General features: G+C 34.3%; 2 protein-coding genes across 2 annotated transcripts; one reads left to right on the forward strand and one right to left on the reverse strand.

Moving 5' to 3' along the window:
* Positions 1–2,425: 2,425 nt before the first annotated feature.
* LOC131029013 (non-specific lipid transfer protein GPI-anchored 5-like) lies at positions 2,426–2,969 on the reverse strand. The gene is made up of 2 exons (XM_059211195.1): positions 2,710–2,969; positions 2,426–2,627 (listed from the first exon to the last, which is right to left on the reverse strand). The coding sequence occupies exons 1-2, from the start codon at positions 2,967–2,969 to the stop codon at positions 2,426–2,428; spliced, it is 462 nt and encodes a 153-aa protein (XP_059067178.1).
* A 7,177-nt stretch (positions 2,970–10,146) lies between these two features.
* Positions 10,147–11,173, forward strand: LOC131027912 (non-specific lipid transfer protein GPI-anchored 5). The gene is made up of 2 exons (XM_057958016.2): positions 10,147–10,769; positions 10,862–11,173. The coding sequence occupies exons 1-2, from the start codon at positions 10,445–10,447 to the stop codon at positions 11,062–11,064; spliced, it is 528 nt and encodes a 175-aa protein (XP_057813999.2). The 5' UTR covers positions 10,147–10,444; the 3' UTR covers positions 11,065–11,173.
* Positions 11,174–24,658: the final 13,485 nt, after the last annotated feature.

A 24,658-nucleotide genomic window follows, 5' to 3' on the forward strand; every position in this document is an offset into this window, starting at 1 on the left:
TTTGGCTTATTTTCTTTTCACTTCACTTGTGACTAGTATTGGTAATGGCGCTAATCCTCCACTGCACTAAGGACTCATTTATATTATATATAAATATGCCTTTAACCACTCCCCCCATCGTATCTCTTAGCTTACCCTTCTTCAAAACTCTGAACCTAAGGAAGAGGCCCATGACTCCTCCATTAAAATTGAGCTCATTGAGACCAACCCCCTACCTTCGCCTAATAGTACTTCTACGGCCAAATCCAAAGGTAAGAAGCCTAGGATCGAGTAGGAACAGGAAACCCTAGAAGTGGCTCTTCTTAAAATAAATTCTAATAAAAGAAAATTGGAAACCCCTAAAAATAGCCTTGTTAAGGCCAGAAAGTTCGATAAAGACTCCTCTAAAAACGTATCACTGTAGACCTTGACTTACATGACTTTGAGAAGGAAGAGGAGAGATTGTAAGAGAATGAAAAGGAGGGAAGCTTTGGGGAGAGAAGGTCTTCTTGTCTCCTAGCCAAATATAAAAGGGTTAAAATTGAATCAAAAGAGACCACTCATGAATTTGTAGAGGAATTTAACCCAGAAGAAGATGAAGCTTCCTCTAATGAGGATACTGATGATGAGGAGTTTCATGTGGAAGAGGAAGAATAGGAGGAACACTACAAGGAGGAAATGGAAGAGGAGAGTAAATCTTCGAAGGATAGGGAGGATTTTGAACCGGTTTCCCTACCCCAAAACTCTTTGGAGGATGTTGAAATGGTTCCCTACTCTTAGGATTCACCCTTTGGCATGGGGAAGGACAACAATAAGAAGCTGCATAACTAGATAATTGAACTGCAAGTTAGGGTTATGAACCTTGAAGAAAAAAATGAAGAGTACAGGTAGGGATAACTCCTTAAGCTCTTTGTGTGCCATCATTGATGGAATTATGAGGAAAGTTGCCATGGGATTTGTATTTGGACAAAGCAGGATGAAAAAGAAAGTTTGGAAGTTGTCCAAGCAAGGCAAGTTGGATGAGGAAGACAACACTGAGGAGACAATTCCCTTGGAGATCTGGAATGAATAGGTGTAGAGACTGGAGCGGAACTGGAACCTCATTAGGGAATATTAAGCTCTTTATGTTTTTCTTTTTGCTCTTCAAGATTTATAGTAGTGTAGTTGTTATGATTTTCTTATGAATAGTCCTGCATGTTGTATGCTTCAGACTTTTAATAAAATTATTTGCTCTGGCAAGTTTATGGACTCTTTATGTTTAGTTATTCGTAGTCATATTTTGGGGAGATGGTGGCTTGATCATAATAGTATGTCTAGTTATGTGGACATGATGATTTTTTATTACTTTTGAGAGAGGATGGTGCGGTTGTCTTGATCTAGTTGTTGGAAGTCAAATTTTATGATGCTACCCTCTAATTTTGTTGTTTTGTAGGGTTCAAGGCCATCTCCTTGCTAACATAATCAAATACATTTGTTAGATAGTGTTTCTCTTAAGAAGCATAATCTATGGATGGATAAAGAAATTTCCATTCTTTGTATTACCCAAATACATTCTCAGTCTTATCCTTGGTTTTGGTAGGAGGATGTATCGCCACTGGAGATGTTGATACACCTAATTTTCACGCAGCCTTATCAATGTTTAAAGCTTTCTTATTACCTTTGGGAAACAATTGTATGGTCATATCAACGTCTCTTATCTCATCCTCTTCATATTGGTTAACATTGCTTCTTTAATGAAGAATGAATGAATTAAGAATAGAAAGATTATATATATTGTTACTTGAGTAAATTTTCTTAGATATTTTGTATAAATTTGATGCTTGTAAAATATATTTATTGTTATCAAGAAAAATCTTATATGGTTTTAAAACACTTTCTATAATAAATAATTTTGTAAAAATTATGAGTGAATCATAAATATTCAAGTTTGATAAATTTATCTAAACATAAGCATATAATCGAATATAAGACATTCATCTCTACTTTTTTAAAATTCAATTACTCTTAATAATTTCTTTTTAAAAAGATCACGATATAATAATAGATTAATCTATATTTATGATATTCAATATTATTTAAAAATTAATATTAAATATTTTTTATACTAAAATAAATATTAAAAATTACCTTTATTTAGTATACATTTAAAAAAACATATTAACCAATCATTTAAGAACACAATTAATTTTTCACTTTTCTATAATAATAAGATGGCAACCAAAGTGAAAGTAAATAAACATAAAGCTGGAGCCCGAATGCCAGGGTAATTCTTTTCACTTTGGTTGCCATCTTATTACCAATAGTTTGTCTCCCAAGGGCTTATCTAACGAAAATATTTTTACAATTACAGAAAAAAAGGGAATCAAACAATTATTTACAAAATCATAATAGAAAAATAAAATATGATAACAATTCTATATGAAAGTCCACGCTGCTTAATATATCTTCACATCACAACTGCAGCCAATACCACCGCTGTTACGACCTTAAGCACAGGGGATGCAAAAATGTTCGAAGCTGAATTGTTCTGGGTGGGATTCGAACTCGGGGTTGCTTCTGAAGTTGGGGTGCCAGAACCGTTTGTAGAAGGGGAACTAGGAGGTACCTCTGAAACCGTCGGAGAAGGGGAAGTTGTAGAGTCCCTGAACCTGCACACACCAAACACTTCAATATCAATAACCAATCATTATACACTTCCTGAATTTGCATCTCAGCAGAAAGTAAACAAACAAATTTTTACCTTGGCATTGGCTGACAGGTGGCGTGGTGACTTTGCATTCTCCAGGGAGAGCCAGAGCTCGAGTCTGGTTAATGGGAATCCCCAACTGATTATTACCAGTCAGCAGCTGGCACAGACAAGACGGATTATTTTTCACTACGGTAGCAAGGGCAGTGCAGCACCCCTGAGAAGGGGTAGTTTGATTTCCCGAGATATAACTCAGACATGGCGATAAACTCACAAGGCCAGTGGTACAGCTTGACTGCGCCATGACTCCCTGCTTTTTCACAGCAGTCATAAGGGTCACCACGCTCAATATTACCAGAATCAAGGGTGTCACTGTTGTGTGTGTTAGTCTTGATGCTGCCATTGAACTTAATAAACAAAACAAACCTTGCTATGCTCTGCAGTGCAAACAATTAGAGGCCTCACAAATTGCTGTATCCAAACGGACTGTTGTGTGTGTTCTGCAATCGACTAGAAACGAAGGGGAAGTTTTAATGCAAAATTAAGGGCCCAGGAGAAAGAGGAGTCGGTACTCAAAAGATGTTATTCACCAAACAAAATTTGTTGTGCAATGCCTCTCGAAAAATAGTGTATTCTTTATTCTTTACACACATTTTGACTATAGCATTTTTATGGGTTTAGAATAAATTAGCTAGGAGTTGGTACTCCGAATGATGTATTCAATGACGATAATTAGTTTTAGAGACAGCAAATCGTTGACCTCTAATTAAAAAACATAAACGTGTAATACATGAATCCCGACTCGAACTCGAACGCTATAAGAACATTTCAAAAACAGTTGAAGAACAATTCTCAATTTTTAAGATATTATCATATTTAAAATATGGTTCTGATTTACGCTTTATTTAATTGCAGAGTAGAGGGGTGTCGGCTACCAAAAAAAGGCTGCTTCTCGACATTAAAATGAGATATCCACCGTTAATATGGGCGGCTTTACAGAGAGGTCTACGAAACTGCTGTCCATTTTAGACTTCGTTTAAAAAAAACATAAAGCTGGAGCCCAAAATCGAAGATCATTTCGGAAGCGTTACACAGCACGACAAAACCTTTCTCTTTCAACACTTGTCCCTTCATTCCCATTTAAAATCCCCCGCCTGCACAGCTGCTACATCACAAGTATCACTAATCTGTTCTGATACAACTACTATTGAGGCGTCAGCTACTGTAAAGCACGAGAAGATTTGCTTTCAGTTTTAGAAGAGTGGAAGGATTGAAAATGTCAGAAGGAAAAGCAATCTCTTCGATTTCGGTAATTCTGAGCGTGGTGACACTAATGGCAGCTGTGGGAAGGCACTGGGCTGCTGCACAGTCAAACTGTAACAGTTATTTATGGAACATTTATAACCTATTTTTTTTCGATATTTTAATACAAAAAAATTTTGAGTTATTTATTTTAAGTCGATCATATAACTTAATAAATGTGGTGATAATTAATGATAAAATAATTTAAGCACAAGATAAATTTTATTATATTAATTAATAAAAGTTTTGTTCTATCAAATTACATTACAATAATTGAAAAAACTAATATCATAAGACAAGAAGTACAATAAATTAAAAACAAACATGTTGAGCATTTATTCATTTATATTATAAGTAGAGTACAATTAGAAACATTGTTCAAATATATTAGATTTGAATTCACCAAGTACTATCTAAATATATTAGAGATTAATAATACTTTTCAAGATGGATAGTAAATGACTACATGTACATTGCACTTTTTGATATTGAACATGGATGTCAAAGCTCTTATTGGGAGACCAACCCCCATAGTAAATGCCATAAAGATATATATGATTTGTACTACTATGAGGAGTGTTGTAAGAGGGTATCATGTGAGTTCTTTATTGATCTAAAAGTTATGTCATTTTTTATATATTGAAGGTCTTAAAGATAGTACCATTATTTGCATTTAGACTTTGCATAACGGGAACAAGGAGGGGTTGAAATAAGTGATCTACATGAGCTTCATATTCAAGAGGATCAATGTGTATTAAATATTCGGAGAGAAAGTTTGCTGATTTATTTGTGAAAGATGTTTTCAAAGAGAACTATTGAGTTCATGTAAACTCGTTTTTTTTAGAATTGTTGAATTCATGTAATCTTACTTTTTTTTTTTCGAAAGTTTATTGTCAAATCTTGAGTTGTATTGTCAAGGAGTTACTAAGATTAGGAAGTAGGTCAAGAAATATTTGGAGGAATGAGTCACTATACATAGTATCTATCCTTTCTAAGTCTCCAAATGTTGTACAATATAGTACAATTATGAGATATGTCACATGTGCATGCATACAAGGGTTTGAACAAGATAACTTCTCATATAAGTATTTGATTACTCAAATAGATGATTTATAGAACATGCTAAGTATTTTGTGATGTTAAACATAAAGTCTAAGTATCACAAAGTCAAAATAAAAGAAATGTTAAAATGGTTTTTTAAGACACAACAATGTGTCTTTGAGTGGTTCCTTCTTTTATATAAATTGTGCAATTCTCTAGATACATTCATGTTTATCATTAATGATGTACTTGGGCCTTTGATTGACTTTTGAAATATGATTTACTTGGATGATATTTTATCTTTTAGTAGGTGTTATGAGGAGCACCCATCCCATCTAGAAAATATGTTTGAGATATACAAGAGAATAGAGCTTTATTCAATAGGAAGAAGTATGGGTACACAAAAATTCCATTAGTATAATTTGGTCATATGGTAGAAAATAGAGAAATACGAATAGATTTTTCTAAATTTGAAGTATGAAAATGATTGTTAATAAAATTAACTATTTTAAGCACAATAGATGGATAATTTTAAAATACTAAAATTCATTAACACCAACTTAGAGGTAGGATATGTTGGGGATTTATAAGTTAATATTTATGAAAGATTTTTTTGCCCTATACCTTTTGTTTCACCATTTTATAGTCATTTTGGATGATTCAACCATGTTAGAGTAATGTTGTCAATAGATTACCCACATCAATATTTGAAATATAATTTTTTGGCCAAAGTGATGTTATGGCTATATGGCTATATGGAATTATGGTTAGTGATAGTAAAATCATGGAAAAATTCTTACCAATGATTGGAATCTAAGAAACAAGTTGTGCTTTACTATGAGTAAGAGAGTCAACTTCCATTTCCTTGTGACAGGAGTACACTTGAAATACAATTTGTAGCTACTAAACATACTTCAACAAATGAGATTTAAGGTTTTTCTATGCACCTCATCAATAACAAAATTAGTTTAAATTAGTTTGCTTCATTCCCTTGCATAGGTCACTGAGATCAACACCTTTATAAGTATTATTAATATCTCATCATTCATATTCATGTGATACCCATCTTCACGACCATTACTTGCTACTATTCATACAAAATTTATAACCTTTTCTTTTTTTAATCTTTTAATACAAAGATATTTTGAGTTATTTATTTTAAGTTAATCATAGAACTCAATGAATCATAATTAATGATATAATAATTTAAGCACAAGATCAATTTAATTATATTAATAAGTACAAAATGTGTTTTAGCAAATTATATTATAGTAATTGAAACAACTAATATCGTAAGACAAGAAGTACAATATATAAAAAACAAGAATGTTGAGTATGTATTCATTTATTATAAGTTAGTAGAGTACAATTAGAAACATTGTTCAAAATATTAGATTTGAATTCACCAAGTACTATGTTCAAACAAGTTATTGTAAATATATTAGAGATTAATAATACTTCTGAAGATGAATAGCACAATAGATAGATAATTTTAAAATACTAAAATTCATTAAGACAAACTTAGAGGTAAGGTATGTTGGGGGTTTATAAGTTAATATCATATTTTATAAAAACAATTTTTGGCCTATACCTTTTGTCTCACCATTCTATAGTCATTTTGAATGAGTCAACCATGTTAGAGGAATGTTGTGAATAGATGACCCACATCAATATTTGATTTATAGTTTTTTTTTTTGGCAAAGTGATGTTATGACTATACGTGTCATCAATTCACTATAGCCTTAGGATGACATGTTAGTTAGTAGTTATTAGTAGCTAAAGGGTATCTACCTAGTGTGCATGATTGATAACATGTGATAGAGATTGCACTTAAATACACTTGCTCGTTGTATTTTATTATGTGTTTACTATTGATGTTATTATTTTCCATCCTCATTAAAGGGATAGACTGCTTGTAGAAGGTAGATGAGTAGTGTACCATCTAGCTTATGGTTATAGATAATGCACTCAAATAATTGATAGGATAGTATTCCTAATATTGATTTAAAATTTAGTATATCATTTGCAATATGTATCTTGATGCACTATGTTATTGGAAAATGTATGATGCCTATCCTTTGCAATATATATCTTGATGCACTATGTTATTGATTTAAAATTTAGTATATTGTATGTAAAATGTATTAATTGTACACAAAACCATGTGAAAATATGATAGTAACACATAAAATAATAAATATGAAGATATATACAATCATAATTTATCATCATAAATAATGTAAAATTTCATATAAATAATATCCTGATAATGTCATATGGTGTAAAAATTTGGGAGGTAGTTTGAATTACCTAAGCCTACTTTTAGAAATTGTTTCTCTTTTGGTTCTGGTTTGATTACTTGGAGCTCAAAAAAGAAAAGCATTGTTTCCCATTCATCCACAAAAGCAAAGTATGTTGCAATCACCTCAGTAGGTACACAAGATTTTTGGCTTAGAAAAGTTTTAGAAGAAATTGGAGATAAGTATATTCAACTTATAGTGATTTTTTATGACAACGCGAGTGTCATTAAGTTAGCAAATAATCTAGCCCACCATAGTAGAACAAAGAATTTTGATCTAAAGTATCATTTCATTCATGAGTTAGTGTAAAAGAAGGAAGTAGAATATTGTAGCACATAAATAGTCAAGACCAACAAGTAAATATATTCACCAAGGTAATTATAAAAATTCAGTTTTTAAAATCTTGAGATAACATTGTGAGCCCTCTTAGCATCAAGGGTGAGTATGAAGACGATTGTTGTTTTATCTTTCAGTTTCAGCATGTCATCGACTGGTCCACCTTCCAGTTCCCCTGTGCAATCAAGCTTCCAGTTCTCCTATGCAATCCACAAGGCATGTAACTTAGTTTTTAGTTTTCTTGTTTATATAGTAGTTTTTTATGTTCTCCTTAATTTAGTTTTTGTTAGTTTAGATTCATATTTTCTTTTTTACAATCCCTACTGGAGTTGTATTTTTTCCACACAGATTGCAATAAAGCTCTTGTAAATCAGAATATTGTATAGTAATAAAACAAAGCAATTCATTTAGAAAAAGGCATTCTTAAAAAATAGAGTATTGTTGAATTCTCAATTAATTTTATTATTCTTGTGTGGTAAGAGGTACTGTTAGGACAGTAAATCATTTATTTTACCACTATTTTATTGTTGCTATGTTGTTTTCTCTATTGTCCTTTTAATTGAATTAGTTGGTTAGAGAAGAGGTTGCTTTTAGAATATACATATATTAATAAGCAAGATAGAGTGCATAAGAAGAGAGTGTGAAGCAACAGAGAGATATGAGGTGTAGGGTATGAGGAAGAGAACTACACAATAGAGTAAACAAATTTTATGATTTAAAGAATATGTATGATTGAATTTGTATTTTAGTTGTCATTCACCATGAGATTGGGATTATCATCAATCTCATCTATATCAAGGAGTATGTAATAACATAGGATAATAGTATATGGAAGAGAAGTATAAAGAAATTTTTGAATACATATGCATGAATTAATGATTTATTAGTGTTGTATATGATGATTTGATGGATGTATGATTATCTATGAGATATGATGTGTATATGAATGTGTGTATATTGCAATTTTTAATTATAATTTTATGCTACAACTTTCTGTAACTTATTACATAGGTTTTAGTCTTTCTCTTATTAAGCTCAAATTCATTATTTGCATCTAATCCTTTCTAACAAATTAAAAAATGATAAGTAAAATTAAAATAAGTGGATATTTGAAAAATTTAATGAGGTCAATAAACCCCGGGAAGGATGGTAGGTTGTGTAACAAGAGGTAGGTTCACCAAAATATAAAAGGATAATAAACATTCCCTAATCTTAGTCTTAGTTGACCAAAGAAGATGCTTACAACTTAACACAAATAAACATAAATTAATAAATGATAGTTATGAGTTTGTATCCTAAAATTAAATGTCAATCCATAGAAATAATTTTTTTTGTGTTTGAGAGTGAAGAATGAATTCTTTTGTTGATAATTTTAGTGAATTTGACTAACATCTTTTCTAGAAATGATACCTTTCTATCTTTCTGAATCTTCAAACTAACTATACCCTTGACTTGTTTTTCGTCTTGGATTGAGTCCACAAGTCTCAATGTATTATATGGTTGTGGATTCATGATTTATGTATAGATTTGAGCCTTTGTAATGTGTACTTTTTCTTTGTAGGTTATCTAAATAATCTATATTTTTTTTATCTTTTCTAATAATTAAAGACTAAAAATAATTAAACATTGGAATAATTTTTTTCTTGTATTGCTATGGAACATGCTTTGTTAGTTCAACTTAGAGGAATGTGTGTAAACATTTGAAGACCATAAATCTTAGTCATGCAAATGTTCTCAAGATGAATGTGCAAAACTAGATTTATTTTAGAGAATCACTTCCTTCATTAAATGTGAATGACATGCAAACGAAGCCCAAAAACGAGAAGTGAATGAAATGTAATTGAATGCCTTTGAATACTAGCACATAGTGCTAAATCACCTGAACTCATATTTCGTCAACCTAGTGTACGCAAATAACAAACGATGATAAATGAGAGCTTGGAATTAGATTTTTAAGAGGCGGGTTCAAATACTCGAGCATTAAGATAAGCTTAGGTAGATACACAATTAGAACAAGATGGATAATAGTCATGTTAGATCATAGATAAGTGCAATTAACATATGATCTATATAAATAAATAAAAATATGACACATTCGAGAAAATAAAAACTAAATATATGAAAATCAATATTTATATATAGAAATAATAGCAACTGTGACTTAACCAAAAAAATATTTATATATAAAAATAAATAAAAACTAAATGAAAAATAGCATAAGAATTGCTAATGTTACCATCACACAATTAGATAGTCGAATATAATAAAAATGTGGGCGCCTCTCTAAGATCGAGAAGATTGCGTAAAATAATTGAGCATATAATGGCTTGCCGTTGAAGCCAACACACCGGAGAATTTAAAATATAGTGTCGTTAGAAGTTTGGTTGCAAAGTAGAGCGGTTGGCTACCAATATATCTTCCTTCTCCCATTAAAGATTGATTTCTTCTAAATCTAGTTATGCCACTGAATACTTAGATCGTGAAAATCGGAAAACTAACTCCTCTCTTCATTCCCAGTCGTTCGAAGAGAACAATGTTCTAGTCAAAACATGCGCAAGGAGAATGGAATAAAAATAATTTATATGACGCACTGGACAGCAAACTTGGTTTGGTGAATAACCATCTTTTAAGCACCTACTCTTCTGCTTATTGTGAGACCCAAATTTTCCCTTTAAACGTCCCTGCCCTTTCAATTGGAATGCAGAACAAGCCCAACACTCTGTTTGGATACAGCAATTTGTGAGCCCTCTGATTCTTTCTACTGCGCAGCATAGGAAAATTTGCTCTGTTTGTAAGTTCAATGGCAGGATCAAGAGTAACTGTTGTAATATTGAGCGTGGTGGCCCTCATGGCTGCAATGGGAGAGCAGGGTGTGATGGCGCAGTCAAGCTGTACCACCGCCCTTGTGAGCTTATCGCCGTGTCTCAATTATATCTCGGGAAATCAGACGACTCCTTCTCAGGGGTGCTGCACTGCCCTCGCTACCGTAGTGAAAAATAATCCGTCTTGTCTGTGCCAGCTGCTGAGTGGTAATAATCAGTTGGGAATTGCCATTAATCAGACTCGAGCTCTGGCTCTGCCCGCTGAATGCAAAGTCACCACGCCACCTGTCAGCCAATGCCAGGGTAAAAATTTGTTTGTTTACTATCTGTTGACATGCAAATTCAGGAAGTGCATAACGATTGGTTATTGATATTGAATTGTTTGTTGTGTGCAGGTTCAGGGGCTCCAACAACTTCGCCTTCTCCCACAGTTTCAGGGGTTCCTCCTACTTCCCCTTCTACAAACAGTTCTGGCACTCCAACTACAGAGGCAACTCCGAGTTCGAATCCCACCCAGAACAATTCAGCTTCTAACATATTTGCATTCCCTGTTTTTAAGGTTTTAGCAGCCGTGGTATTAGCTGTAGTTGTGTTGTGAAGAAATATGCATGTTTCAGGCGTGGGATCATAACCAGATATTAAGATAGCGTGATCTATACTTCTTCAAAAATCTTTGTATTTGATTCCCCTACTTTTGTAACTGAAAAAAAAAAGCATTTTTAATTAATAAGCTCTTTGGAGATAAACTAGACTGTTTTTATTCAAGCAAAGTGCACGACTTCCATCGCTATCACGCCACATAATATGAATAATTTAGTTCGGGCAACGGAAATACAGTCGGAAGTTCCTACTACTAACATGTTATTCTAAGTATCTTGGTTCAAGCTTCTCAATCTATTTAGAAGATATTGCTCAAATGTTAATGTTTTTTATTAAGATAAACGGGGTTCAAATGTTAATGTTATGTAATTAGTATAATATTATAAAAGAATAAATATAATTTATGTTAATTAAAAAATCATAATTAGTTAAGTATAAAATTAGTATAAAATTAATTTAGAGATATTTTGGAATAGATCATTATATTAAATATCCAAAAAAAAAGTATGAAGGACAAAGGAATTTAATTTATAAATTCACAATGGATATTTATTGTGAGTGTTTTGTTGCATCATTTTGTCGTCATTATAAATTTACTTGTCTTAATGTGATGACTAGTTCAAAGTTGAAGTTTTTGTTGATTGACTTTGAGCTATGTGAGTTTTTTTCTACTTGTTTTATTTTTTATCTATTGTGTAGACCTAATGTGTGATGCATGTGATTGAATTAACAAAAAAATTTCTTGGAGAACTATTTGTCTTCACCTTATTGATATCTAAATTTGTTAAGGTGGTGTGCAAAGACATCATTGAGGAAATTATTAATGCAACAAATTATTATATTCTTCTAGGTCACTCCTTGAGGTCAATTAGACTAATGTCAATGATTCATAGTGAACATAAAATTCATCAATATGTAGATGTCATATATGTACATGTATATCCTTTGTCCCTTTACAAACTAAAGTTTTCTCTAATAATTTCACCTTATAATTACATATGAATTAATTGTACATAGAGTTCCTATAACCACTATGATAACAACTTGACACAAACATGTGTCAACTCATAATGGCCAATACAAAAGGGTATAATTTTTAAATTACAAGTGGATAGTTTGAATTTGAAGTTCAATCCTATGCACCTTGGGATTCAAGTGCAAAGTGTAGGGATGCAAGTGTTAATAAGGCATTAATAACCATGATTAAATTGTGAAAATATGTTAAATCGTGTGAGTGAGTAAAAAAGGTGGCTATGGATCATTCTTTGACTTAAACCCAACACAAGAGTTTGCCACCAATCAATATGCTATTGTATTAAGACAGTCTCATCAGGGTAGGTCTTTAAAACTAAATGGAAAGCAATGGAGTATTCTAATTTCAATGTTACGTTTTTTCTCCATTGTGATATACATGTGAGTCTAACATGTTAATACATCTCAAATTATATGGGTATTCTCAACCAACAAAAAAATTAATCATTCAAAAACTCATAAAAGGATAATAATACTTATAAATTAATCAAATGATTATTTGATTATTGACTTATTATTGTCTTCTGCTTGAAATGAATGCTTCATCAAAATCTCAAAAAAAAACCCAATGATTATCATTTGTCTCATGATAAAAATCGACATAAACTTATACAAATTATTTCAACTATCTTTAGAAATGTAAATAAAATAATACACTTTTGTACATATAGAAAGTAAACAAAAATATCTTTGGAGGAGACAAACAATGAACATTCATCAAATAACATATTTTGTGTACTTTTTATTGCTAAAGAGTTGGATCATATGTTGCATAGTTGTAGTGAGATGATAATGTTTGAGTTGCTCGAAAGAGTTGTAGAGGGAAAATCACAAGTTTTTGAAAGGTCTATTGAGCAAAGGTCACAAAGCTTTGTCTTTGTATATGCTACAACTCTCTCTCTTTAAGAAAGCTACATATATTTGGTGCAAGCCATTGCATGCCCTTTGCATGTATATTTTGTGATAATTGCATGATATCTTATTTATCGAATGTAAAGCTACTTTCTTTAACCTCCTTTAATATGCGACTTAAAACTTTTAAGTTTAAAATTAGGTAATACTTGTCTATGCACTAAATCAAATAAAGTGCAAAAATCAAAGGGTTTTTTAATGCATGTGTTCATACACTAAATTATAAAGTGCCAAATTAAGGGAGGTTATCTATTTTGTGTTATTTTCACTTTGGCATTCCTTCTCCACCTATGGCAACTTTATCTTCTGAGATAAATCGACGGGTTCTTGGTTTTGGTACTACAAATAGCATGTCTCCTCACTCAAAAAACATGTCATTCTATCCCATAGATATCCAACATTTTGATAGATAGCTCTTATTTTCCTATTTGTCGGCAAGGAATTGTTGATATAAAAAATGGATGTATCCATCATCCATGTTTCACTCCTAACTTTAAAAAATTCTTCTCTTCATATATAAACTCACTAATTTAGGGAAGATAGTTGAGTGTATGTTTTCTTCAACAATCATTCATGATTCATAAAGAATAGATATTCTAGCCATTGAAAAGATTACTCACTACTCTTATGTTTTCATGTTCTATCATTTTAACAATTGATGCTTCATTATTTGAAGTTTATTATCCTTTACCTAGTATGGATAGTTAATCTACTCCACCTATTGGTCTATCATAATTTTGAGTCAAATCTTTGAGAGCTTCTTATAATTTTGTGTAGCAAGGTCATTAATATTCACTTCGTTGGGACTAAATTATGCTAGACTTCTCTTATCCATATATAAAGTCCCATTTTTAGATCTATATATCAAATTCCTAAGGATATTCCTTCTATTTGACACTTTTATTATTCTTGCACCTCTTGAGACGTGAGATTATAAAGATGTTTCACCAAGAATTTAGATTTTCTTTTTAGTAGACGTCACCTAGAGCATGTGAGTAGTGTTTACAGGGCTTATCATATCACCAAGCTCCTCTACTTTTTTCCATTCCCTCTCTTTTTTTTTTGGGGGGGGGGGGGTGGGGGTCGGGCAATGGGTTTCTCACTTTCTCTACTTGTATCTAATCTCTTTGTATCCACCTAATCAATCCTTAAGTGTGGACATTAGTGTAAAATATTCCTTCTTCTAGATAATCTTCTATAAATATAAGCTTTGTTAGAAGTGTTTCCTTTTTTTCTTTTTTTCCTTTTTTGTTGGGTTTTACATGCCTCCTATCCTAGATCAATGGAGTTACATGTCTCTTCTTAGGCCACTTCACCTTGATTCTAGGAGGTAGTTGTTTTAGTTTCACTATGAATATGTTCATCTACTATAAGTTAAATAACCATGGGGATATTTAACCATTTCCTTCATATCCATAATTTTATTGTTGCATTCTATATTTTTAGTTTTCTTGCAAATATGAGCATATGTTAGCCCGACTCATGTAGTTCAACTAGTATCTTGACATTCTACCTAAACGATTCCAGTACTTTTGACATGGTATCAAATCAAATTGTCAACTCTAACATTATAGTCATCAACTATAATGTATCATGCCTAGTGATTATTGTGAAGTTCTTCGATAAGTAGCTTATATATTTAAGGAAGTTTTTTAATAGATTGGTTTTCATTAAGCCCATTTGGGTGTTACATGTTAGTTCTGAGAATCAACATAGAGTAGAATTTTTGAGGAAAAAAATATTATAAAAGTCCATGATATATAGGTTCATTCATATAGCCATAGATCTAGGTGTTAATTACCTACATTCATAATCACTTGACAAAATTGTATGAAAAAATTATTTCAAATTTCATCAGTCTACTTCCAATACATAAGAAATTGTTATTATAAATTTTGATTCAAAAGTTACAATCAAAATAACTTATTATGATCATCATAATAAACTAAGTCCATTTATTTTGTTATTATCTCTCGAAGATGGAACGGTCTTCAAGGAAGCAACGGTCTGCTTTGCCGCCATACCCCCTGAAGATCCCAAATCACAGGCCTCCTTCGAAGTTTTCAAACCCCTGTGCTACGCAGAACAGGCGGCGATGGACGAACGTGGTGTGCGATGTTTCAAATGGAATGGCAAACGCAGGTACCGAAAGACATGGACAAAGGGACGAGCTGTTCTATCCCACTATGGGAGGAAGGGGAGGCCATTCACTGTAAGACCATAACCCAGTGGTGGCGATAGGGGATACGTGTAAGCTTTTCTCCACTCGCTATCCCTTCCGCTTTAATGTCTTCGACTATGGATCTGTGATTCTCAACACGACAAAGAAAACCCAAAACATGGAATGGCGACAGATCTAGGATTTTTACTAGTAATTGAAGTTCAAAAATACCCAAGGCTGATAATTTCGCTGATGGATTGAACCCGAATACACTGGTGTGCTAGTGTGAAGGGACTGGGGCCTGGTGATTCATCTTCTTTGAACTGTGCGCAATGCTTGGAACAGGGGAGGTCTTTTAAGGGTGGAACTAGATGTCCCTTGGAGTAGGGTGAGTATGCTATCCACCGAACTAAAATGGGGGGAGCTGGTATGCCTTCTAGGAGGAGAGATACAAAGGAAAGGGACAAGATGATGATTCGAATGGAATTTGATAAAAAATGTGTCAATGAGATAAGTACTCATGGATCTGAAGAGGCAATGAGATCTGGGCTCTTTGAAGTAGAAATAGGGAAGAAGAGAAATCAACCATTAAAAAATAGGCCAACAGTTTGTCTGGATGAAGATATTAGGCATGAAGTAACGGAAAGTGAAATGGTCTTATCAGCAAGAGGGTTGTGAGAATATCGGCCAACTGATCCTCTGATCGAATCTGAGGCAACTCCACAATCTTCTCATCCAACTTCTCCTTAATAAAGAATCTGTCTACCTCCACATGCTTTGTACGATCATGTTGAACCGGATTATGAGCAATATCACAGGCTGCTTTATTGTCACAATATAGCTGAATTGGCTGCCTAGGCAGACAGCCCAAAACTCGTAGAAGAAGTCTTAGCCACAACGCCTCACATACTCCAAGTGCCATACCTCTGAACTCAGCCTCCGCACTTGATCGTGCAACAACATTCTGTTTTTTGCTTCTCCATGTAACGAGATTACCTCCTACAAAGGTAAAATAACTTGAAATAGAACGCCTGTCACCTACTGCTCCAGCCCAGTTAGCATCAGTATATGCATCCACACTTTGATAATCCTCATTTTTAGTGAATAAAATTCCTTTTCCAGGAGCAGACTTCAGATACCTCAAAATGTGCAGAACTGCATTCATATGTTGCTCTCCAAGATTATGCATAAACTGGCTAACAATACTTAATGCATAGGCAAGGTCTGGCCTTGTGTGTGCTAAGTACATCAGTCTTCCTACGAGTCTCTGGTATCTTCCTTTATCAACTAGCACCTGATTAGACTCAATACATAACTTCAATCCTTCTTCCACTGGTGTATCAACTGGTTGACATGCTGACATACCAGTTTCTTGTAACAAGTCTAAGGCATACTTTCTTTGAGATAGAAAGATCCCTTTATCAGATCAAGACACTTCGATCCCAAGGAAATATTTCAAGGGGCCGAGGTCTTTCATTTCAAATTTGCTGGACAAGTAACTTTGTAGAGCCTTCCTTTCTTCAGGATCATTTCCTATAACCACCATATCATCCACATACACAATAAGTGCAATGATCTTACCCTGCTGTTTCTTCAAGAATAAAGTGGTCTGAATTGCTCTGAGGGTAACCAAAGGCTCTCATAGACTTTGTGAATCTTCCGAACCACACCCTTGGAGATTGTTTCAACCCATACAGTGATTTCTGTAATCTGCACACCTTCCGACTATGTATTTTTGGTATCATGCATTTGGGTGGGAGTTCCATGTAGACTTCTTCGGACAACTCTCCATGTAAAAAAGTGTTTTTTACATCAAACTGTTGTAATGGCCAACTCAAGTTTGCAGCTAGAGACAATAAGACTCGTACTGTGTTGATTTTAGCTACAGGTGCAAATGTCTCTGTATAATTGATCCCATAGGTTTGGGTGTACCCTTTTGCCACCAGTCTCACCTTAAAGCATTCAATTGTACCATCTGCTTTGTACTTCATAGTATACATCCACTGACATCCAATTGGTTTCTTTCCTAGTGGACGGTCAACAAGTTCCCAGGTTTTATTTTCCTACAATGATTTCATCTCCTCATTCATAGCGGCTTTCCACCTTGGGTCAGCTAAGGCTTCCTGCACATTGTTAGGAATAGATACAGTAGATAATTGATTTACAAATGATTGATTTGATTCTGACAAACAATGGTTAGACACATAATGACTCATGGGATATTTAACTTTACTACAAAGTTCGGGTTCATATGTGGGTTTAGGGATACCTCTGGTGAGACGCTGTGGTAGCTGTTTTCTAGATGGTTCAGGAACATTCTCAACAAGCGATTGGTTTGGTGTATCAGTTGCCTATGGTGTGATGGACTCAGATTGAGGTGGAGCCACAACTTCAGTTTCTGGGTGTTCATCACTACTTTCATCCAATTCCCCCACTTCTTGATTGACAAGTTCAAGGAGTTCCCCATCTTCAGAGATGTCCAAGTTACTAACATCTTCAGAGATGTGAACATCCACATCTTCAGAGAGTTCATCATCATAGTCTAGAGTCTAAATTTCCTTCTGGTACTCCCCCTGAAGTTCAGGCTCAGCAAAAAAATACATCGAGTCTTCATGAAAAACTACATCCAATGTAATAAACATTCGTTGGGTTGGAGGATGATAGCATCGGTACACCTTTTGATAAGCGACATATCCTAGAGAGACACATTGCAGGGCTCAAGGAAATAACTTGTTGCGCTGATGCTTATGGAGGTGTATGAATGCTACACAACCAAAGATGTGAGGAGGTAAATTTGGGATGGCTGGAGCAACAATCGCCTTAGCAAGTGCCTGGGAGGGTGTCTGGAAATCAATAGTGTTGGAGGGTACCCGGTTGATCAAATATGCTGCCGAGGTAAGTGCTTCACCCCAATAGGACAATGACATATGGGCTTCTATCAATGAAGCACGAACAACCTCCAACAAGTGACGATTTTTCCTCTCGGCCACCCCATTCTGTTGAGGTGTATTGAAACAAGTAGTTTGATGAATTGTTCTGTGTTCTTCCAGATACTGCTGAAGTTCAGAACTCAAATATTCACCTCCATTGTCACTACGGAGAACCTGAACCTATGTATTGTACTGAGTGTGAACCATGTTATAAAATTTTTTAAATAACAAGTTCACTTCACCTTTAGACTTCATCAAGCTTACCCAAGTCATCCTGGTACAATCGTCAATAAAAGTAACAAACCGACGTGATCCACCCAAGGTAGTGACTTTGGACAGACCCCAAACATCAGAATGTATGATCATAAATGGAACTGGACATTTATTCAAAGTTAATGGAAACGATACACGATGGCTTTTTGCAAGTTCACAAACTTCACACCGGAAACTAGAAACATCAAATTTTGCAAATAAACTAGGAAATAATTTCTTCAGGTAACCAAAGGAAGCATGCCCCAGATGTCAATGCCATAACCAGATTTGAGATTTTTGCTTCTCTCCCTCAGAGCCATCCACCGTTAGAGCTTGACACAGCTTATCCAAACTCTTTGACACCAAGTCCAAGTAATACAGCTTTCCTCGCCTAACACCACAACCAATCGTTTGCCTCATTTGGATGTCCTTAAACACACAAAAATCAGGCCAAAAAATTACAACACAAAGTAAGGCAGTGGTGATTTGGGAAACTGACAACAAATTGTAACCCAAAGATGGAACGACTAAAACAGAATCTAGATTCAAAGTATGAGTGAGAGGTAAGGGTCCTTCTCCAATAATTGGGGCCGAAGAGCCATTAGCAGTGGAAACAAATTTTTGTGAGGACGATTTAAGGGGTGAGACTTGTCTAGAATCAAATGTCATATGATCCATAGCACCGGAATCAATTATTCATGCACTATTAGAAACAAGTGTAGACATATTTAAAACCTTACCACCATTACCTATCACTGCTGCTAATGCCGAGAGTTGTCCAGCAACATCATTCGTTGTCTTTGTTTCAACAACCGCAGTGCTGGAGGTCTTCTTGGAATTCCTCTTCTGTGAATTGTGGCTATGATCCCACCATTCTGGATACCCCACAAGTTCAAAGTAGTGACTTTTGGTATGACCAGTTTGATTGCAATGGGTGCATTTGTAAGTGGATTTATCGGCACCATCAGTGGTTTTAGGCTAGCCTTGAGAAGGCCGGTTCTGATTAGACCAGTATCGAGTCACCATGGATGAAGCTTCAGTTTTTTCTGGTTCTTCAATCATCATTGCACGTCGAACAGATTCACGGCAGACCAATGCATAACATGCTTCTAATTCAGGAATAGGATCCTTTCTCAAAATTTCACCACGGACTTGTTCGAATTCACCATCTAACCCAGCAAGAAAAATATGCACCCTTTGTCGCTGAACTGATTTTCAGTAAGATTCAACATCGTTCTCACTCTCCATGATCACCTTATCACGATGATCCAACTCACCAAAAATCTCAATTAATTCTCCATAATACATAGAGAGTGTTCTGCCATTCTATTTGGCAGAGAAAGGCCTCTGATTCAAGACAAACCCCTGCAATTCGTCTGCTCCATCATAAAACACTTTAGAAAGAGCTTTCCAAATATCTCGAGCGATGGGTAAGCGAATGTATCACTTCATAATTTCTAGGGACATAGACATCAACAACCATCTCTTCACCTTTTGATTGTCTGCATACCACTTCCAATACTTATTATCCTTCTTAGTCGGTGGCTGTGAATTACCATGAATGAAAGAGAGTTTCTCCTTCTCAGCAATATGCATCTCCATGATTTGAGACCACAAATCATAGTTTGTTTCATCAAGTACAATCCCTGCCTTGAATGATGAACCTTCGGATTGAATAATAATGGGAGTAGATTTGGTCCCATATGTTTCCAAATCTGCATCGGCCATGATTCAATGAAGGGTACAAATGATTCAAGCTTCAAAGCTTTGATACCAACTTGAAATCAGAAATTTAGAAGAATAGTTTTTTTTCATTCATATGTATTACAATGTGTCTACAGGTACATATACAGTCCTATAATCAAGCATGCAACAACATTATCTACAGGATAGGAAAGAATCAAGCATACAGCAACATTATCTACAGGATAGGAAAGAATCATCTACAAGATAGGAAAGAATCATAAGACAAATTGGGAAAGAATCAATCCAAATCACAACAGGTTGATAGGGAGGTTTAAGGGCATTTGGCCAAGCCTTAGTGAGATTCACAAATGGATCTTAGAGCAATGGAAACTAGCAATGGAAACCCATACTGGAAGGAGATGTTTAGATTTTCCTTGGGGCTCATGGATTCTTTGTGTGATCTTTGATAGTGTACAAGACAAAAGGAAAGTCTTGTGTGAACATCAATGGAGTTGGGAAAACTAATACTTGTTGCTGTTGAAACTATGGCACCCTGCTTTCAACCTAGCTCTTGAATCCTTTGATAAGACACCAATATGGGTAAGACTTCCCAACTTACCTTTGCAATTTTGGTTTGAATCGTGTTTTGAAGCTATAGGAAATACTTTAGGTAAATTCTTGGGAGTAGATGAGGATTCCCTCTAGCTCTTCCATACAACCTATGCTCATATCCTTGTGGAAATGGATACAAAGATAGAGCCCCCTGCAGAATTCTGCTTGAAATCAGACAAGGGGAGTTGGGTGCAACTTGTAGATTATGAAGGAATTTCGTTTAGATGTAGATGGTGCTTCCAAACGGGGCATCTAGTTGCCTAGTGCACCAAAAGAAAGTTTCAAAAATAGGCTTCATGGTGCAAGGAGGATGATTCAGACTGCTATGTAGTTGAAAAAGAAAGTTCCAAGGATTCAGAGATCAATTTGGGTGAGGTATCTTTTGAAGGGCAAATGGAAAAGGTCTCAAGAAATGCCTTAAAAAGAAGGAATAAGGAGAAAAACAACGCTTCTATAGTAGAAAATTTAGTGGGAGTGGATGATTCCAAGAATTAATCCTCACTATCCTTGGACTTTGGGGATCATCATATTGCAAACACGAGGTCCCTAGAGAAAGCCGAGCCAGCAAACATACAAAATGCAGACACAAGAACCTCTTGTAGCCTGGAGATGGAGCGGGACTTACAAGAGGCAACATTGAAGGAGCGGAAAGTAGCTGCAACGCTGGAAGAAGGATGGGAAATGGTGAAAAGGAAGAAAAATAAGAGGTCAAAAAGAGAAGGATCTTTGAATATGCTCCTTAGCACCTCTTTCCAAAGATAGAACAAACAACAATAGAAATGACATTAGAATATATAAGGGGCTATAATAGCATTGTTATGATGCCTGTATTTCAATCTAGGCCATATTGGGCACAGGCGATTGAATAAGATATCTAGAATTATGGTCTATTTGACATTATGTAATGAATTTATCCTTATTGAATGAAGGGGACTGACCTTATCTAGTAGTTTAATTATTGAAAAAAAAAAAAAATCGATTTAATTCTATTGTTTTAAGTTTAAAAAAATATGTTACATAATTTGTCATGGCTCTTATTTAATTGACTATTCATGAAATCTTTTTTTGGTAAAGAAAGTCATTTGTTTCCATATTCTATAGACCATTATATTTGTAAATAAAAATATATGTTAAAATATTTTTCTAACATTTCAAGATATACTTGTCAATTAATTTTTAACTAGATTTATTAAAAATAAGATGAAAATGTTACAAAAGTAAAAAAGAGAATATTTTATTAAAAATTAGTGTAATAAAAAATAATCACACTATATTGATTATCAAAATTAATTAAATAAATACAGTTAATTAAGTACAAATTAAATTGGATGGATAGAGCTAGGAAAGGTATTTGTAACAAACACATCTAAATTAAACAAGAGTATTGGATCTACTTAGCTCTAAAATTGATGATGGTAGGATGATGTTGATCATCTAAACTTATTTGACACCTATAGATAAATTAATTTACTTTATTTGATGAAGGTCTGAGATCCAAATTGGCATAGAAAATGATGAAAGATGATTTGGAGTGGCATATTCGATCCTAACTTTTGTATATTTAATATGACATGCATAATTATTCTATGTTTGTGGGATTAAACTAATAATATGTGCACCTAACAATGAGTTTTCTTTTGTCTCTAGGTATTTGAATTTGTCAAGCTGGTTTCTAGAGACAAATTTTAGGATGTTTTCATCTTAATAGATAAACAAATTCTATCACTTCAAATTTCTTTCACAATCCCAAGTAACAAGAATGAGTGATACCCAATAAAGCATTCACCATAAATATTAGGACATATCTAGATGTGACATAAACATTGGTTGAGTTAACTATATGACTACTCGAACAAATGAAAAGGTTTCGAATTTGAATTTTCACATTTGAATTCCAAGTTTATTCCTATGCTTAGAGCAACTCAAAAATAAACTTTTAGACTAAATGATAATTTTGAGGTAAAGAATGAATATATAAAAGTGTGAGTAGACATGGAATAGTAGTGAACAAATTTCAAATGCCAAAGAATTGGTATTAATAGGAGTAAATCAAAATGAATAAAAATCAAGAGATATAATAGTCAACATAAGTTTTACATCTTATTAACTTGAAAAAAGTAAATTCTACAACTTATTCACCTTGAAAAAGTGATAAACAGTCTTTTAATATTTATAGGTCAAAATGATCTGAATTATGGATTCGGACGACAACACCTAAGTGATAACCTATGGTATTGTGGATGAACAAGATAGCACAAAATTAAAGCAAGCCAAATAGTGATCTATTCTATTCAAAAATCCAACATATAATAGATCATGAGATTCCAAGGGTCACACAAACCCCTTGAGAATCGAAGCCCAATAGTCACATTTTTTTATTACATAATAAAATCTAAAAACTAAAAAAATTTCAAAAAATTATATGAAATTTTATCCTAACTTTAAGTAGGCATAACTTTCTGCTCGGGACTCGAAATTACGAGCCGTTTAACTCATTGGAAAGATCTCCAAGAGTTAGGAGTGAAGTCTTGCAAGAACCTACCTATGATAATATTCTGAAGGATAGGCCAAACTCTCAAGGGTTGAAAATACCCCGAAGGCCTTCAAAATTGACAATTACTAACATATAGAAAAACTAAAATAATATACAAAAATATTTCAAATTTTCTTCTGATCATTACTCCCCCCTTGGAGAGCAATGGAATCCATTGCATCAACACTCTAAATGAAATGAGGGAAATAGAGCTAAAGTTGCTCCTTGGTAAACCACTTTCTTTGTTGAGTGATCTTCCCTGCTCGAACCACTTTGTATAGATAGATCTGTTGTTGTTTGAGTGTTTTCACCATAGTGTCCACAATCTAATCACATTGGAATGGAGAAGTTGCACCTGGATTCAATTCTGTAGTGGAAATTGTTTCTGCCACATCTACAACATCTAATAGTGGAGGAAAATATGGCTTCAAGGGTTCTACACTGAAGACTGGATGAAGACCTAGAAATGGGGGTAAATTAAGCTCAAAAGCATTATCACCAACTTGCTTGATGATTGTGTATGGTCCATAACACAGAGGGCGAAGCTTCCTATTGGCACCCTGCAATCATTCCTTCTAAATATGCAACCACACCTTGTCCCCGACTTGAAAATTATGAGGAGTACGATGCTCATCATGTCTCTCCTTATATCTCGTATTGGTATGCTCCAAGATTTCATGGACTTGTTGTTTGCAGATGATGAATTCTATCAATGAACAGGGCTGCCTTATCTTCCTCCTTACCAACATGTGGAAGCAAAACAGGTTGAACAAGTGGTATCGCAACATCCATGGGTGCAAGTGGTTGATAACCAAGACAAACCTCAAATGGACCGTGACCAGTGGAATTGTGGATTGCCCTATTGTAGCTATGTTGAACGTATGGAAGACTTTCATCCCATGTGCGGGGATGTTTTGAGTGATACATGCGTAGGATGTGAATGATCATCTGGTTCACTACCTCTGTTTGGCCATCTGTTTGAGGATGGAAAGAAATAGACTGTTAATTTTGTGTCCATCTGTTCCCATAATTTGGACCAGAACTTACTAAGAAACCTTTTTCCCTATCTAAAATGATGGTATTCCGCAAACCAAAATGAACCCAAATGTGTTCAAAGAAAAGCTTTGCAATATCCTCTATAGAAATTGTTTTTGTACAAGCCACTATTACTGCTATTTTTGAGAACCTATCTACCACAACATACACACAATCATGGCCTCTTTTGGTGGTAGGAAGACCAGACATGAAGTCCATAGAAACGGAATGCCAAGGTTTTTCGGGAATAGGAAGTGATGAATACAATCCAAGTTTACGATTGGCAGGCTTAGCAATAGCACATGCGGTACAAGCTTGAATATATGAAATGACATCATTTCTCAACTTTGGCCAATAAAAATACCTCTGAAGTATAGCAATAGTCTTACCTATACCAAAGTGACCAGCAACCTTACTATAGTGAGCCTCCCATATCAGC

This window comes from Cryptomeria japonica, chromosome 1 (assembly GCF_030272615.1).
Source record: "Cryptomeria japonica chromosome 1, Sugi_1.0, whole genome shotgun sequence".
Classification (NCBI taxonomy): Eukaryota; Viridiplantae; Streptophyta; class Pinopsida; order Cupressales; family Cupressaceae; genus Cryptomeria; species Cryptomeria japonica.

Bases quoted from the DNA above. Each gene is read 5' to 3' on its own strand.
- LOC131029013 (XM_059211195.1), bottom strand. From the start codon at position 2,969: ATGGCGCAGTCAAGCTGTACCACTGGCCTTGTGAGTTTATCGCCATGT. The intron at 2,628-2,709 runs GTTTGTTTACTT...TGGTGTGTGCAG, and splicing joins CAATGCCAAGGTAAAAATTT to GTTCAGGGACTCTACAACTT.
- LOC131027912 (XM_057958016.2), top strand. From the start codon at position 10,445: ATGGCAGGATCAAGAGTAACTGTTGTAATATTGAGCGTGGTGGCCCTC. The intron at 10,770-10,861 runs GTAAAAATTTGT...TGTTGTGTGCAG, and splicing joins ACCTGTCAGCCAATGCCAGG to GTTCAGGGGCTCCAACAACT.